The sequence below is a fragment of the Dryas octopetala genome, chromosome 4 (assembly GCF_963921425.1).
Source record: "Dryas octopetala chromosome 4, drDryOcto1.1, whole genome shotgun sequence".
Lineage (NCBI taxonomy): Eukaryota > Viridiplantae > Streptophyta > Magnoliopsida > Rosales > Rosaceae > Dryas > Dryas octopetala.
Window position 1 is genome coordinate 5,393,331 of NC_141369.1, and position 17,599 is coordinate 5,410,929.

The 17,599-nt window shown below is 36.5% G+C and overlaps 1 protein-coding gene across 1 annotated transcript; it reads right to left on the minus strand.

Annotated features, from left to right (window-relative positions):
- Positions 1-4,848: 4,848 nt before the first annotated feature.
- Positions 4,849-16,121, minus strand: EMB2656 (ARM repeat superfamily protein). The gene is made up of 12 exons (XM_086241468.1): positions 15,734-16,121; positions 14,277-14,480; positions 13,684-13,829; positions 12,140-12,408; positions 11,392-11,486; positions 10,733-10,880; positions 10,216-10,655; positions 7,619-8,133; positions 7,480-7,540; positions 7,111-7,383; positions 5,869-6,130; positions 4,849-5,305 (listed from the first exon to the last, which is right to left on the minus strand). Exons 1-12 carry the CDS (start codon positions 16,112-16,114, stop codon positions 4,983-4,985), a joined length of 3,117 nt encoding a protein of 1,038 aa, XP_086097594.1. The 5' UTR covers positions 16,115-16,121; the 3' UTR covers positions 4,849-4,982.
- Between the last annotated feature and the right edge of the window lie 1,478 nt (positions 16,122-17,599).

Sequence of the window (17,599 nt, forward strand, 5' to 3'; positions counted from 1 at the left end):
CTTGCCAAGTCTATCCTTTTTTCCTTCAATCCAAGTAAGCTAGGGTTCTAGTCCTAGTTACTAAGGTCGGTCAACTTCTAGGGTTTCAAAGGCCAAACTTTTGATCCTTTTGTATTCCTTTTGTCGAATTTAACAATTTAATTTAACTCAAGTAAAAGTCACATTGGTACACTTGCATGAGCATGCATGTGATCTGAGAACATCACTTAAAACACTTAAACAGATTGTTTGGTTCCACAATATGATTGGTGCATGCATAATAAGTTAACATTTGGAGGAAATCAAGATTGAGCATAAGTAAGTAGATTAAATCATGAAGAGTATATAGAAGGAAACAACTTCCCATAGAACTAAACTTGTGGATTAAATCCACATTTGTGTTTGCAACATGTGAAAACTTAGTTCTAAACTAAGCAATTAATTTGGTAACACCCTTAAACTAAAATCATTAAGATTTGGGGTGTTACAGTACTCGATAGGATAATCTTAGTTTATGCCCAAACAAGGATAGCAAAATACTTTTGAGAAATTAATTGCATGTGTGTCTGACTATGGACATGTGTATGGAAATTGTTTTCATCAATCTAACAAATTAATAAATTGCCAATTAGAAACTAGTGTTAAGAGGATTAGTGGTGGAATCGAAGCCTTAGTGTTCGTCTCATTGATCTCAATCTAATTAGCTACCGTTTACTTCTTTAGTTATTTTTTAACCAAATCAAATCTTTTGTTGAATTAGTTAAGTGATAGTTTAGAATTAGATTGTTCTAGTCTATCTTTGTGGGTACAATCTCGTTCTTACTAGTCTTTGCTATAATAGATTTGTACGCTTGCGAGTTTAATTTGATTTAAATTAATCTATTATTTAGGTTGGTTTAAATTCACATCATCCATGTCATTTGAAACTAACTCTTTTTTTAAGTAAAACTTTCCACATCATTATAAGTTATATACCCAATTTACCCTTATCTGCAGATCTGGAAAATTGTCTTCCTCATCTGGATTAATGTTAGCTTCAAGTTGGATGCGTCTTGTTGCTTACTGCAATGTCCAATATATGTTGCTTGCTGCCTGATTTGGTAGAGAGAAACTTGCATATCCCCGTTATAGGGGACGTATGATGAGTGTGCATTTTGCATCACTTTATGATACTAATTCCTTAACCTAGAGTGTTAGAACTCGATGTTTTGTGTTTCTTATCTTGTTTTTGTGTTTTCAGGTCAAATGAAGCAGAAATGAGAAAAAGAAGCAAATAAAGCCATTTTGGGACATTTCATGGTCAAACTAGGAAAATGAGTGAAATCCTGGTCAAACCAAGTAAAGTGCAGAAATCCTAGTTAAATAAGGATTCCTAGTCACACTAGGAAACATCAAGTCCAGAACCATCATTGCGGAGCCAGAAATGAGAAACCCTGATTGAAACAAGAAATCCTAGTTGAACTAGGAAACCTAACCCAACTAGGAAAAGGAGTTCTAATGACACTAGGAGACCCCAGGGGCAATATGGTCATTACGAGAAGTCGAAATGGATAAGGAATCCATCATTTTCAAGGAATCCTAGTTGCACTAGGAAATGTTGGTCAAAGTCAACTCTACAAGTCAAGCTTCTAGAAGGTGGTGGACATCCATGTAAATGAATAGAGGGAAGAAATGAATTTGAATTCAAATGGAAATGAGGGGCAAAATGGGAAGTCAAAAGTCAATGGTCAAGGGTCAAAGATGGAAGACAACAAGTCAAATGGGCCATGGGCCTAAGGGATGCCGAACTCAAGATGGGCCATGCATGCACATGCATGCGCCAAACCCTAGCAGCCCAAGCCTATGCACAAGGTCCAAGGTGGTAGTCCATTCATGCGCATACATGCCATGCAAACCCTAACAGCCCAAGAAGCCCTATGCACAAGCCCAAGGTGCAAGCCCAAGGTGGAAGCCCATGAAGTGAAACCCTAGCCCATCTTGTGCAAGTCACTTCAGCCCAACACATGTGAGCCCAATGCACCATCAAAGCCCAAGACCAACAGCCCATGCGCAAGGAGGGAAGCCCTAGCTGACTTGCATGCGCCACTTAAGCCCAAAGGGCCATGCCTTTGCCGCAAGCCCACAAGCTAGAAACCCTAGCTATTGCCGCAAGCCACAAAGAAACCCTAGTTGTGCCGTAAGTCCTATCCTTGTCTCTCAAGGATTTGACCTCTATATATACCCCATCAATTCAGAACCCTGGGACTGAATTTTCTTGCCTCCTAGTTTATTTTTCTGTTTTAGGTTTTTATTTTCATTTTTTAGGTTTTTAGAGAGAGAGCTAGCCAAAAGTTGAGAGAGAGAAGGGAGTGGCGTGGCAGCAAGGAAGAGGAACCCAAAGCCGCAAGCCCAAGCTCACAATAGCCGTGAGCCAATTGCTTGTGCAAGGTGCCTTCTTTTCCTTGCCTTGCCGCAGCCCCTCTTACTTGTTTCCCTTTGATTTTTCTTCTAGTCTTCTGATTTATTGTTGAATTATGGTTCTGAAATTAATTAGTTCATAATTTTAATTTCATTTTGTGTATGTTGCTGATTTTAATTAGTTTGTGCTCTTAAACTTAGTTAGGTTGTGATTCTGATTTCGTTGTTTAGTTTATGCCTTTAAATTTGTTAACTTTGCGTTTCTGATTTCATTGTTAAGCATGAATTGGGACTTTATTTACTGTTGCTGTTTTCATTTACTTAATTTAATTATCTAGTTATTTATTTTATCTTGCATGTTAGTTGTAGGTTGATTAATGGATTTGCATGTTCTAACAAATCGTTTATCCATCTCTTAGTCTGTTAGTTTGATGTTTGCATGTATTAAATTTCCACTATCTATTTGAACCCGTCACTAGTTGTTTGCATCCTCTGACTGGCCACCTTAGGGTAATTGCATCTAGTTTAATTGTTAGGTTTAGTTGTGAAATAGTCAAAGACACTAACTAAACCACAAGTAGCAAGGGAATAAAGGATTATTCTTGATAGTGGGGTTGGGCAACCTCTATAAGGAAATAGTCAAAGCTTATATGTTGTGCATGTTTGACGTTCTCATAAAACTTAATGACTCCTGCATGGGTAACAGCTGCCTTAGCTTGAACTAGGGAACATGTAGGTTAACTAGCTAAAGAAGGCCCAAGAAGCTCTTAGTTTATGCATTAGGAGAATAATTGCGAGAAAGTAACTAGTCAAACCTTTTTAGCAGTCAAACTTTAATATGATGTGTTCAAATTAATTGTCATTAGCCCTGGATGGTTATTGCATGCTTATCTGATTTAAAACTGAAAACTTAACATTGCAAAATAGAATAAAGGGTGTGTGCGTGTGGTGATGTGGGTGTGTGTTTCCATCTTTCAAAACCCCCCATTTAGTTATTCTAGTGATTAATTGCATTGATTTGTTGTTTATTAACCATTCCCTGTGGGATCAACCTCGTGCTTGTACGCCTTGCTACTGATGCAATTCGTGCACTTGCGAGTATATTTGGAATGAAATAAATGTTTATTTTGTTCTAAGAAAACATTCAACAACGTAGCATCACAGGCAAGAAACAGAAAGAGGAGAGACAAAGAGAGACATAGACAGAGAGGCAAGTTTTTCTCTCTTTCTCTCTCTTGCCTATGATGCCACATCCCCTATAACGGGGACAAACAAGTTTTTCTCGATTTGGTATACGACATCAAATATAGTTGCCTTAAGAGACTCGTCAAACACACTTGTCAAACTGGGGACTTCAATCCTACTCGGCTATTCTGATGAGCAGCAAGTCACTCTTCAAATAACTTTTTGCTATTAAAATATTGAAGGCTACAATACATTGGGACTATACGAAAATAGTAATAAATAAAAATTTGTTTAAATTAAAAACAATAATAATAAACAAATGATGTTTGTAAAGTCTGTTAAAGTAAAAAAAAATTAAGATAGCAAATTTGACTTTTCAAATTGCCACATAAATTAGCAAAGTACAATTTAAAGAGTGAAAATTGATGTGCTCTTATGTAAAACCTTATTGGTGGAAAAGGCTAGACGTTCCAAGTATCCTTTCCGACCAGAATTCATCAATTTCTAACAAAAAAGGGAAAAAAGAAAAATCACAACCACGTATTTAAGATTGCAATTTGCAAGTATCACAATTCCTCAATATGGTGAATGTGCAAGAGAGGTATATCTCCAACTTCTATAAAAAGCAAATAAGCTTATTACTTTTGATAAGACTAAAATTATTAATAATCTGGACTGTCTGTTTATTAGATCCCCGAATCATCCTTATCAAAGATCATTTAGTCACCTAACTATAACTGAATAAATAAAAAAATACAATATTTCCAATAAATACTTAAATAATCATGATACTAACCAAATGATTCAATTTTGTTGATATTTTACAAATATAATTCATAAATTATTAGACGGTTGAGATAAATAATTAAACTACATTGCAGGGTGGTCCCAAGAATGCAATACATTTTGCTTCAAGTCAAAAGAATCCTCTTAACGGGATCGTGCAAACAAATCTATGTCAATTAAGAATTCTAACACATTTGGGACTACAAATGAGCAATGGCAACGACTGTATCTGGTCGACTATAGTACCAAAGCTTGCTGATGATTCCAGAGTTTTCACTCGACTAGTTCCAAAAGTAAAAGCAACAGTCAGAATATCATTTTCTTTTTCTTTTCTTTTTTTGGCCCTAGTCAGAATATCATTTTCAAATAATAATAATAATACTATTTCACTATTCTGTATCAATAGATAGGGAACTGAAGCTAGAAGGTTAAAGCACATGGACTAGTGTGCAAGGACAGAACAAGTAAAAAGACCCGTGTGGAACACACACATCTTAGAATTACCTTGTAATCTGTACAAAATCTGCAACATAATTCATTAGACTAACAACCATACATAAACAAAGTACACTCTGCAAGCAATAATCATTGCATTAGTGTAGAAATCTAATATTCCAACCAACTCATTGAGTGAACTAATCAGATACATCAGAATTCTCATCAGATGTCACTTCTGAAACTTCTTCCTCTTCAGCATCACCTTCATCGATCCTGAGGGCTCTACTGGCAGTAATTTTGGTCAGTGCGGCAGTCTTGCTTGCTCTCTGTGAGCGAGTGCTCATTGTGCCAAGATTATTAGGAACAACAGAGGTGGGCGAACTATCTTCATCAGAAGATGCCTCTTCATGCCTCCCTCGTCTTCTGGAACGGGTGGTTGGTCTTCTTGAGCAAGGAGCTGGTGTTTGCAGCATTTCAACACAAACATTGAAATTCAAGTTGAAGTCTAGTTCTAACCTCCCTACAAAATATATAAGCAGAAGAATTATAGATATCGTAGTCATAGAAGAGATAACACTCCCAGCAAAACACGGAAAGAAACAGTATACAAAGAAGTGATTGCAGTCCAATATGTACTTGTCAATGAAACAACACCTAGTCGATGTTTTGGTTGCATATAGTAGTAAACAAGAAAAGAAAAAAATATATATATACTTGCAGAAGTTTATGTGACAGACATCAGCATTCATTCCAATTGAACATTATTGCCATGTACAGAAACTTTGTGCAAAATAACAGAGCACAATCAAATTAGTAGATTTGGGGGGGAAATTAAATATATTCTCAAGTTAGCTTTTATTGATATTGTGATGCATGAAAATGATTGAGATGATTGAGCATACAAACAATAATTTCAAAGAACAACTTTCTCCTTTATTCTGGACAGGTCATAATCAATTTTCACTATCAGTCATTAGAAATATTTTAGATCAAATTTCTAGATTGAATTCATAAGGCTGATCAAGCTTGATCAATGAATAACCCTTTCCATGGTATTCCTACGGGCATGTTTAAGGAAATTACCAAATATAAGACTAGCTTGGTCTTGTGACATTTCCTGATCTGGATGTCTATCTATTGCCTTGAGACGGTCAGCCATCTGCCTTAACTCCTTGACAAGATCCTTCTCTGTCGATACGGATTCAGCCACTTGAATTAAGAGCCTCCTCATTAACTGGACTGCCGCTTGCTCTGATAACCGAAAATGGAGTGCAACGAGTATTCTACATAGTGCTGAAACGTATGACCTCTCTGCAGGTGTCTTCTTTGTATGGAAAGTTGCCACCTATATGAAGAATAAACCCAAGTAATTAATAAGCTTAAGCCTGCAAAGTTCTTCAATATAACTATATAAGGGCATCTATGGGGATGCTGACAGCAATTGCTACACATATAAGATATACTTGTACTATAATGACCCATCTATATCGCAAGGTTCCACTAAATTATCTGATATCTAAGTCTTGTGACAAGCTGCCACACTGGTTTACATAATACATTCACTACATCAGATCAGTTTCTGAAACTTAGTTTCGGAAGCAATGATGAATTTGTTTCAAGTGACCTTATTATTTATTTAGATACTAACAAAAAGAAAAGAAAAGAGCAGTGGGGAAAGAGTAATAGCATGATGACCAACAGTGTAAAAATTATAACCTTTGCTAACCACAAGCACAATCTTAAAAACATTCGTTATGTTTTTGAGGCATTGTTTAGCTGCAGTCATGTAGGAGCCTTAAATGTTATTATCATAGTTTTGTTGTCTGATTGCTTATTTTTTGCAAACTTAATGTTTCTATTGTATTATGAGGAGGATATCTTGTCCACTGCGATTTCTCTGTTTCAGAATCAACAAAATGTTGGTTCTTATAAAAAAAAGATTAAATAAATAAAGGCCTTGGTTTGGTTGCTTGTATTCTTTATTTTGGTAAGACCTTGACTTCTTCCAATACCTTTTCTGGTATTAAGGATAGAACTCAAATTGTTTTTCTTTACAGATCACAAAACAATATACATCCAATTATGGACCAGGCATTAAAAATTAGATTTTTGAACATTGAACAGCCATGTAATCACTGAGACTAAAAACCAAACTATATACAGCCCTTCACCCTAATTAAAAGTAGAGATTCATAACAATGATCACAATCACAGCTTCAGAATATGGCATATTGAGCAAAATTATGAAAATTGAAATATCAACTTCTAGCTGTGAGTCAAGGTCAAGAATTAACCATAAAACGATTGAATCCTATAGGCACTAACCTCTGTGGCTATGCGTATTGCGAGCCCCTCCTCACCACATTCAAGTGGAGGTTCCACAATACCACCTATGACCTCTGGTTGTTCCCTAGTATTATTTTCATCCTCCACCTCGTTTGCATATAAAGGAGCCTGCATCATCTGCAGCATAAAACGTGATACTTGGACTGCACGCTTACGCATATTAGACACCACCAACGCAGAACCTCCAGCATTGCCATTGATACCCGGCCACATAGAACGCATGACAGGAATAAAAGCCTTGGATATACACTTCTGCATTTAAATAACCACAAGATTTCAAGCTGTTGACTCATAAAATTTCAAATTCACATCATCTCCAATCATGTTAGACAGATATACACTACTTGCCTTGTGATTGGCTGAGAGGGAAGGGTAATGCTCAAAGAACACAGATAAGCACTGTTTCAATCTGGTGAAAAAATGAAGTGTTAAATTAGGATGATTACACTTACAAAATAGATACAGAATAAGGCACAAACCAGGCTACCTCTGCAAGTCTTTAGATTCATTGCTGAAGTACAAGGTAATGAGCTTGGATAAAAGCAAAGGATGTAGAGAAGCAGGCATGGATTGGTAGTTTTCACTTAGAAGAAGAATTTTTGCAAACCCCTCCCCAAGAGTACCTTGAACGCATTCATTTTCATCACTTGCTAATGAATTGTCCCAATCATCTTTAATGATTCCAGCATACAAAAGATCAAGCAATTTAGTATTCAACTTCCCATCTGTATCAGAAAAGTTTAAAGAACTAGAAGTTATATCGTAATCTTGAAGTTGTGATGACATATCCTGGCCCACAACCCTATCAACTTCCTGAGGGTTATGCCACAACCCAAGATCAAAGAGTGCCTTACAAGCAACTATACTTATTGGAGCAGGACCCTTAAGAAAAGAAAGCTTTAACTGCTTTACTAGTTCCTCACTTGGCTTTTTCTCTAATAACCCAAAAAGCCCAAGACACCTGACTGCAATCCTCTGCACATCCAGGTGAGAATGTTTTGCCTGCAACTCAGAAACCGGAAAAGTTGTTAACTCCTCAAATAAAAAATGGTTCTTATCTATATTACATGGACAAATAGAACTGTACAAAGTAACTCAATCAGAAATGCAAAACATGCAATGCTATCAAACATGCCTTTGTTTATCTGGAGAAGAAAAAACATTTTATTCAAATTTATCAAAAAATAAATAAATACTACCAGCAGTGGACAAGGAGTCCACTTCAAACGCAAGCAAGTAACAAGGCCATGCCCATAACCCATTACAGAACAAAACCAGCCCCAAGCGACCTCCAGTCATCCTAATAATCTAATACATGATCAAATGCTATCAAACACGCCTATTATTAAGCTCATATTCATCAGGGACTTAACAGCACTTCATGAAAGAGAGAAACATATTCTGGTTTACTAGAATCTAGAATTTAGATTTATAACTAACCAGAGTTGCATAGACATTTGGACATCACTGTAGGCATTCATTTAGAGCTAAAGTCATTTTACGGTACAAAGAGGAAACAGATTACGCTTTTATAATTTAGCCTCCCTCCTATCTCTTAAGTTTGAGGTTAGGTGATGGCAATTAATGCTGCATGAGAATTTTCAAGAGGATAGTTAAATGCTCATGGGGTTTTTATAAGGAGTTTCATGAGTCTAAAGATCATTAAATAGAGGTTTTATAACAAGTCTCGTAAGTCTAGGGGTCATTAATGCTTGATATCTGCTGTCTTCTTAAATATACATGAAGTCATTAAAGCTTATATTAAAGTCATGTATTCTAGAAAGTTTAGGGAGTCTATGAGTGATGGATTTACATCTATATAAGTCATGTAAGTCTGTCATTTGAGGGTAATATTCCGAAAATTAAAATTGTCTTGTGACTGATTCATAAATTCTAAGGTGTGAGGCCTTATCCTATCTGGGAGTGATTCCTAGATACTATCAGAGTGGTTCCAGCAATCTCAATTCATTAAATTCCCTTCATTTCTTATCCTTCCCTTACTGTTCTACATCAGCTTGGTATCAGAGCTTTGGTTTTATGTATGGCTGCTCAAAGAGGAACAGCTTATAGGGAAGGCTTCTGAATTTCAGGGGGATGAGTTGCTCCCAAACATTTCAGAGAGGCTGAACAATCTGGAGATGCACGTAAGCAGTGTCGACTCAAAACACAGCAAAACCAGTGAATGAACATCTAGGAAATGAGGAGGAAGGAGCTAATGGGCACAACAAGTAAACCTCCCATGTTGAAGGTGATGATCATCGTCCACCCCATAGGGCTAATTCTAGGCAGAATCGCAATCAAACTCCTCCCCAACCACTGTATGGCAATATGGCATGAGGATTCAGTCATTGGATGGGGGACATCACCAAGAAAGTGAGAGTTTGAACTCCAGAATTTTCAGGAAATATTGATCCTCAAATGTTCAATGATTGGCTTGATGCTATGGACTAATGCTTTGATTGGTATGACATGACAGATGATCGGAAGGTATGGTTTGCAAAAATGAAATTGACTGGCCATGCTAAGGTTTGGTGGAGAGTGTAGAAGATCGCCTTCGTCGGACAGGACATCCTCCAATTGTTGATTGGGAGGAAATGAAGCTGAGAATGAAGGAGATATACCTACCAGTTGACTACCAGGACAGCCTTTATGATACATTAATGGAATTACGACAAGGAAAAAAATCTGTGGCAAACTACACAGAGAAGTTTGATGAACTTATGATCCGTTGTGAGGTGACTGAAGATGAAAGACAAACCCTAGCAAGTCATGTAAGTCTGTCATTTGGGGGTAATGAACAGTATTCCGAAAAATACAATTGTGTGAGTGATTCACATTTCTAAGGTGTGAAGCCTTCTCCTAACCTGAGAGTGATTCCTAGATACTATCAGAGTGGTTCCACAAATCTAAATTCATAAAATTTCCTTCATTTCCTGTCCTTCCCTAACTGTTCTATCATTAGGCAAAACCTACACCTTAAGACAAAGGCCAGACAATTGTCCAAGTTTTTGAGATTTCAAAAGGGATAAAGACAAGGCAAATTCTATTATTAAAAAAAAAAGCCACATGTAATACATCCATTACCGCTGGAAGCAATAAAGATTGCAGTAGTTCAGCAGGTTCGATTGCTCTCCCTTGAATCGAATGATATGATCTTGCCTTCTCCAAGCAAAGGCCGAAAACAGCAAGGCAGTGCATCCACTGCATAAAATCTGCTGTTCTCTCCCTGCAAGGGCGAGCAAGATCCTCTACAACGCCAAGAACAACTTCTTCAAATTCACCACTGGCAGCATGCACCTTCCTTGCCAACCCAGACACCGCATCAGCCCAATCTCTATCGCCACCAAGATTTATTCCATCTCCTATAACAACCATGTTACCATGCTCATCCACTTCATGGTCAAAAGGCTTATGCAGCAGTTCCAGCACAAATTTACTGGCAACCTTCCGGTTTGTAGCATCCGAAAAATCAAGCATCGCACCAAGCAATAGTAGCTGCCGACATGAAAAGCGATAATTTGATCCTGAAAAATTAATATCAAATTAGGATATAGAGTAGGATATAAATCATTGTTCTTAACTGAATGGAACTTACACACACCAGCATCAATGTGAGCTTTGACTAAATCTATGAAATCAGAAATTGTTGCTGGAAGAATTCTCTCAAGAAGGTCATTGTTGTCTGAAGCTTCTGCTGCATACACTGTTGCTTCAGTGCCCATTGTAGAGGCAGCATCAGAGCCTTTTGCCTGTTCAAGCAAAAGTTCTGACTCTTAATAATGAGGAGCAAGCTTTATAGGGCAGAGGGAGGGGAAGATTTGTGCTCTTTTCATGAGTGTGGGTAAGGTGCTCTACTTACTGAAGCTAGAAGCCCCCTTAGAATGAGGAGACAAGTTTAATTGATTCAGTATTTGTAACTTCAAAAATAATATATTCATTGAAATTTATTCTATATATTGTTCAAGACATGGTTATATGCCTTTTCCACACCCACTATCTCCAATTTCCGTATTCCCTTAACTCCTCAATTATGTTTTCCCTTCCATTATACTATGTTTTAAATTACAAAAGATGCCATCAATTGACAACAACATGGTAAAATAGTATAAGAATCAACAAACCAACCCAGTTTGACATAACCCAATCTAAACTGCTAAGCTTTCTTTTTCTCTTTTTTTTTTTTTTTTTTCGGGTTGGTGTGAGGATGTTACAATATTACCAATATAGCAGAAAATAGAGGGAAATGACATTCAAACTTACTTGTGCTTCCATCTGCAGATGCCTACATATCATCCTCCAATATAGGGCAACTTCCGCTTCCATTAATTGGATGCTTGGTGTGCAACATTCTGAGTCTATTAACATCAATGTTTGTGAGCATTATAAATTTGACCAAAACAAAAAAATCCAACCTTTTCTGAAAATGGTCAGAACTAGAACATTGTCCAAAATTAACATATTCAGCACAGATTATTGAAAACAAATAGTTTGCTAGAGCCCTTTAGAGTAACCCAAGACACCACTCATTCAATGAAAGCCATGCTCAAGTGCTCATGAAGACCTGAACCTAGATCTTCAGAATGGCATATTCAAAACAAGCAAATTCTATTATTCATTTGTTTACGTAATTATTTTAAACGCTATCTTTCACCATGAAGTTCAGTTTGACATATATCAGGTACATTACATTTATTCAATGTAAAAGAAAACAAAAATCAACAGGCATAATCATCTGTGTATGCTTTTTTCTCTTCATTGGCAGTTTCAAGACCTTGAGTTTCTGTTCCAGGGAATATCCTAATTTTATGGACAAGTTTTGGATCAAATTTCTGTGGTTTAGTTGGGTTTGGCAAATATTTATGCTAAATTGATCAGTCTCATGCCTGGACACAGAATTTTCAATGCCCCCCCCCCCCCCCCCCCCCCTCCCTTCCACCCCACACGCCAATCCCCCCAATGCATGCTTTTAAGTAATGGAAAAACAAAAAGATTGTGAATCCCATCGAACCTTCAGTTCTTTCACTGGTAGATAATATGAACTGCTGAATACTTTCACCATGATCTAATTTAATTAGACCACCTTTTAACAAGGCCTCCCCCACAGACTCCCCAACCAATTCATAGGTTTCAACATCGAGATACTTGAGAAGTTCTAAAGTATCTCCGTTGCAGCACTTAATCAGCCATTCATCTGTCATTAATTTAAGGCACTCCCTTGAAACAGAAATGGAACGATCAGCAAGTCCCCTCTGAAGAATTGACGTTCTATGCTTGATACTACAAAACAAGCAAATGAAAGTGAGAAGAAAAAGACAACTCTGAAAGAAAAATAATTTTTTAAAGTAATATACTAGCTAACTGTAATAGCCAAGGTAGGTTATTATACATAACACTCGTAGCACACATATATGACTATACGCTAGTAAACGTAATGTCCACTGTTAATAAAGTGAAGGTGATGAGGACATCATAATTAAACCATTCAAGGTTTATGAGCGGAAAAGATGGAAAAAGAAAAAAAATGATCGAGTACTTTCATTGTGGCTGGATTAAGTGCAGACCATTACTTCTCTGCATTTATGGCTTTGTTTCCAGCAATTTATTGGGTTTATTTTCACTTTTATTTTCTTCAATACTTGTGTCAATTTCAGTTCAAATAAACTTTTAATGCATAAGTTTCAGTTTCATAAAATTAATTAGGACACTTATGCATGAGTTATCTTTAGGAATTTGGGGAGTTTTTCTTTGTAATTGGGATTTTAATGCTAGTCCATTTGGGAGGTATTTTAGATGTATCTTGCTGGAGAAAAATAATGATGATGATGAATAAAACATTTTATCAGAAATTTTCTGGTTTGTTAATTTTCCTATGATGGGAACTTTTGGTGTGAAGCCAAGTTTTGGGTGTGAAACCTTGTGATCATCCAGCTACTTTATCTTTCTATAATCTGAGATTAATCTTTCTTGTCTTTGAGCTTTCATTATATATCTCTCAAGTAAGTGTTCCTTGATATATTATTCCCTTTCCCTGCAAACTTTCTTTCTTTCTTTGTTTCTTCAATCTTACATCTATTGTTGAACTCACTACTATATTCTATTTAGTTCTTTGCATTAAATTAGAACAACCCTAATCTATAGGATTCAACACATTCATTATTACTCCTTGAACACAAGATTTTATAAGGAACTTTCTGTGGGTTTAAAGCTGATTCGTTTCATACTAATCTTACTTTTGAATTTTCCTTATATGAGTGTGGGTCTTAGCTAATTTAAATTCAAAGCTTAAAAGTAATTCTAGTTGATCTTGGCTTTAGTATCATATCCTGCATCAGAAGGACTAAAACCTAATCATTATTCATATAAGTGTAACTCTAAACATTCTCCCATGTTCAAGAGTTACACAGTTGCTTCTTGATTTTAAAATTCAGATATGTTCATCTACATTATTAAATTTATATTTCAAATTTGGTAGTATCCCCTTGGTTTTCCATTAGATGTTGGAATTCTGCTGCAAGAGGTTGAAAGAAGGTTGGAATTGCACTGTACACTTACCTGAGGCTTTGAAGAGGAAATTTACTAGCTAGAACACAGTATGCTGCTTTGCGCACTGATTCACTGACATCTAATGTACAATCAATGATTGCTTGTGCTGTTGCATTTGAAGGAGGCAAAGATAACACTATCGTCTTCCGAACCTCCTGCAAAATGCCAGAGTTGGATATTTAAGAAACTTTCAGAATTATGAAGCACTTCTATATTGAATTACTGAGGGTAAGAAACCATACATGTTAGTAAAATTGTTCAATTATAGTATTTCCTTCGGGGAATAATAGTATTGCAAGTTATCCTTTGGAAAAGAGTACACAAACTTGTGTGCGTGTGTGTAGTAACTACAATGCAATTTTTAGTATACCCAAAATATACTGAAATGCTTCTGAAATCTGAACAAGATACAGGTACCACATTATAACATGAGCATGATGTTGAACAAGGAAACTCTAGAAGAACAAGAGGACATGGACTTGTATGCCTCTGTTGGTAGTATATGTGTTCAACATATATATTAGTGTTTTTAGATTTGAATTTCAATCTAACATCACAACAATAAAGAACAGGTACATATATGAACCTCTAGAGGCACTCACCACATTCTGTTCTACAGGAAGCACCTCAAGGAACAAATCAAGGATGTCACTGTTCTCACAGTCACTTGCAAACCTTGAAAGAGCCCTAACTGCAAACGTACGGATTACAGGGACCTTGTCCCCCACGCGCAACTTCATACATTCTATTACCTCATCCCAGAGTTCACTGCTTACTTCGGCATCATCTGGTAATTGCATGATGATCTACAAGAACAAAATTTTCATCAAGTCAGGGGAAAAAGAAAACTTTTGTGAAGCATGAAATTCTTACAACCTATGAACTACAAAAGCAAGAATTTCATGAAATCTATGGAGAAGAGTAAGAGGTATACAATGAAAATTCTGGCTGTGCAGAAAAGAAGCAAATGAAATCTGACCTTATAAATTCAAATGAAATCCAATATTTAGAGTGGATAAATCAAATGTTACATACATATCGAATTTATCTGTCAGTAGAACCAAAGTAAAGCCCTAATAGAAACCCCTCTTTCCCAATAAAACAACCATGAGGAAAATAGTGTTAAGTACCACCAAATGCAATTCATCAACTGTAAAGTTATTCAGCATCTTTTTTGAGAGATAACTCGTAAGCTACAACCAGGGTATCCAAAAGAAAATAAAATCTAAAACCTAAAATCGATATATAGCGCCGTTAGTGTTCCTATCGAGCACCCAAAACAGGGATCCTCTCCTCCCACCTCTTTATTAAGGTGGTCAAAAAGACCCAGCCTGGTTCAATTATATATGACTGGATTAAACACTATAAACAATGAGACATTCAACTCATCTTGCTCTTCATCCCTTCTCTCATGAACCAAACCAAGGGTGACTTTCAGATTCCAAATGGTTTAAATTCGAGTAACAAAATCAAAACCAAATGGTGACTCATGAATCCTAATGAACAACAGCTGAGCATCAAAAAGAGCCAGGCTCCCTTTAAGTGTTACAGATTACAAGTTAAACTAAATTAAAAGCCCTAACTCCAGCTTAAGTGCTTGCCAATAACTTCAAGTTTCACTTACTAACTCCACAAAAATATACTTTCTCAGTTGTGGCCGTGGTTACCACATATACCCACCCAGCACCTCTAATTTCATAAAAATTTCAAATTCCATTATCTTATTGATTTCTAGGGAACCAAAGAAAGTTACATTAAAATCAATTCACTCTTTTTCAAGGGAACTACAATCCAAAATACAATCCTCTGAACACGCCCAAGCCAGACCTAAATAATACAGAAAAACATTCAAAGAACGAAAAAGGAAATCATTAGTCAATCACAAACCACAAATCCATACATCAAAGCTCCTGAACCCTCAAAATGCAATCGTCTTCTTTCTTTAATTTCATATTCTCAGCAACCATATAAAAAGCAAACCATTCAAATACCAAACATAAAAACCCTAATTGCCTCTTAATTTCCCACACTCGTTCTGTAACCAAACTAAAAGCATTACCTCAGAAACAATCTGGCAGGCTCGGAACCTCGAAGTCCTATTAGCGGCAGCGGATGCAGACAAAAGGAACCTGAGGAAGTCCTCCAAGAAAGCGTCGCATTGGGGAGCATGGTCGGGGTTTCGGGCAGTAGCAAAGGCAGAGACGAAGCGCACGATACGCTCGGCAGATGCTGCACGCCTCTGGAAGGCGAAGAGGGGGAGAAGGGTTTTGCTGAATGTGGAGAAGAAGAGGGAAGAAGATGAAGACCAGGATTTGGAGCGGAGGACGGAGAGCTCCTTGAGCTTGCGGTTGTGGGTGGCAATGGAGGTGCGAGCCTCATCTAGGATTTGAGCGATTTTGAGCATCAAGTGCTTCTCCTCATCCATCGTCACTTGGCCCATTGCTCTGTGAGTCTGTGACTCCATGGAAATGGATCTGATTCTGAGAGTATTTGCCTGATGGAGAGTTCAAAGTCTCTTTTTGAATTCGAGCGGGAGATTTTTTATGGGAAGAAAAAACCAATTCAAGCCCAAGCCCAAGCCCAAGCCCAAGCCCTGCTTCATAGCTTGGTGTTGAAGCCTAACGCTATGAAAAATTGGGCTTATATAATCACTATGTTTTGGGCCCTCATGGTTTGTACCTAATTTTCAATGTTACTCTCGTAGTTTAAAAATATTTTATCGTACTCTCGTTTAAAAATGTTATTAATCTTGATTCAATTTCATAATTTCGTCCAATTTCAGCCAAATAATGTGCATCATGTAGAAAGGTAAAAGCTCCCTTTCACTTAATCAATAGGTCATCATGCTAGTAAACATGAGATTTTACCCTTTCACGTGATGCGAACAAGCACATTATTTTACGAAAATTGGACAGAATTATGAAACTGAACCAAGATTGATAACATTTTACCACGAGGCTACAATTAAAAATTTTAAGGTAGTCGCTAACAACTCTTTCACCTTTAAGGTAGTTGCGCCGACCGAAGTGGATTAGGTTTTATGAAACTTTTCTCTTTTTTAATTATATATTTTATGAAATTGGTTAATAATAATTTATAATTAATATCTTTTGTGAATATAATTATGTGGTTGTAATAATTGGTTAATATCAAATGTGTTTTCATTATTTTTGTTTTATATAATGTTTTTCAATCACGCTATCAAATGTCTTCTCATATTTTGAGAATACAAAATTTAATTTGTCATTTTCATTTTATAATACAATTTTAGAAAATTGTTCTGTAAAACGTTATCAGACGGGCCCTTATATTCTCGGGATTTCTAGAACAGGTGCCACTGTGACGTAAGCATTTTCGGGGCGTCACACATACACCCGTGTTTTTGCGTAAAAATAATTGTTACTAATTGTCACTGTTCGACAGTGGCAATTCGTCTAGTTTCCAAAAAAAAAAAAAAGAGAAAACACGCCGAGCACTCGGCACCAAAAACACAGAAGAAATTAAAACATAAACATGAGTTTATTTGTCAAAAACTGGATCTATTCATTTTAGCTGAATTTGTTTATCATTAAGGGTTACAAAATAGACTTTTAAAATAATGTACTGTATTATTTATTATTAATATTGTCACATCTGTAATATTATACACAAAATCAACTATCAGATTGTGCTCCCAAAAGTTTATGCATATGAAGCTTTCATTCATAATCTCATAGTAGTGGACAAGATAACATCCGAGGAAAATTGAATCCATGAAAATACTGGCCATGGCCATTGGGGACTGAAGAAAGGATGGTCTATAGAATTTGATAACCGCATTCGCATCTTATGACAAATTGACAATTGGGAATTGATGGAAAAGAAGTGCTTGCTGAATATTAGAACCCATTCACGTGCACCCATTTATGATAACATATGAAATAAT

Bases quoted from the DNA above. Each gene is read 5' to 3' on its own strand.
- EMB2656 (XM_086241468.1), bottom strand. From the start codon at position 16,114: ATGGGCCAAGTGACGATGGATGAGGAGAAGCACTTGATGCTCAAAATC. The intron at 8,134-10,215 runs GTAATGGATGTA...TCTGAGTTGCAG, and splicing joins AATCTTTATTGCTTCCAGCG to GCAAAACATTCTCACCTGGA. The intron at 6,131-7,110 runs GTTAGTGCCTAT...TTCTTCATATAG, and splicing joins CAATACGCATAGCCACAGAG to GTGGCAACTTTCCATACAAA.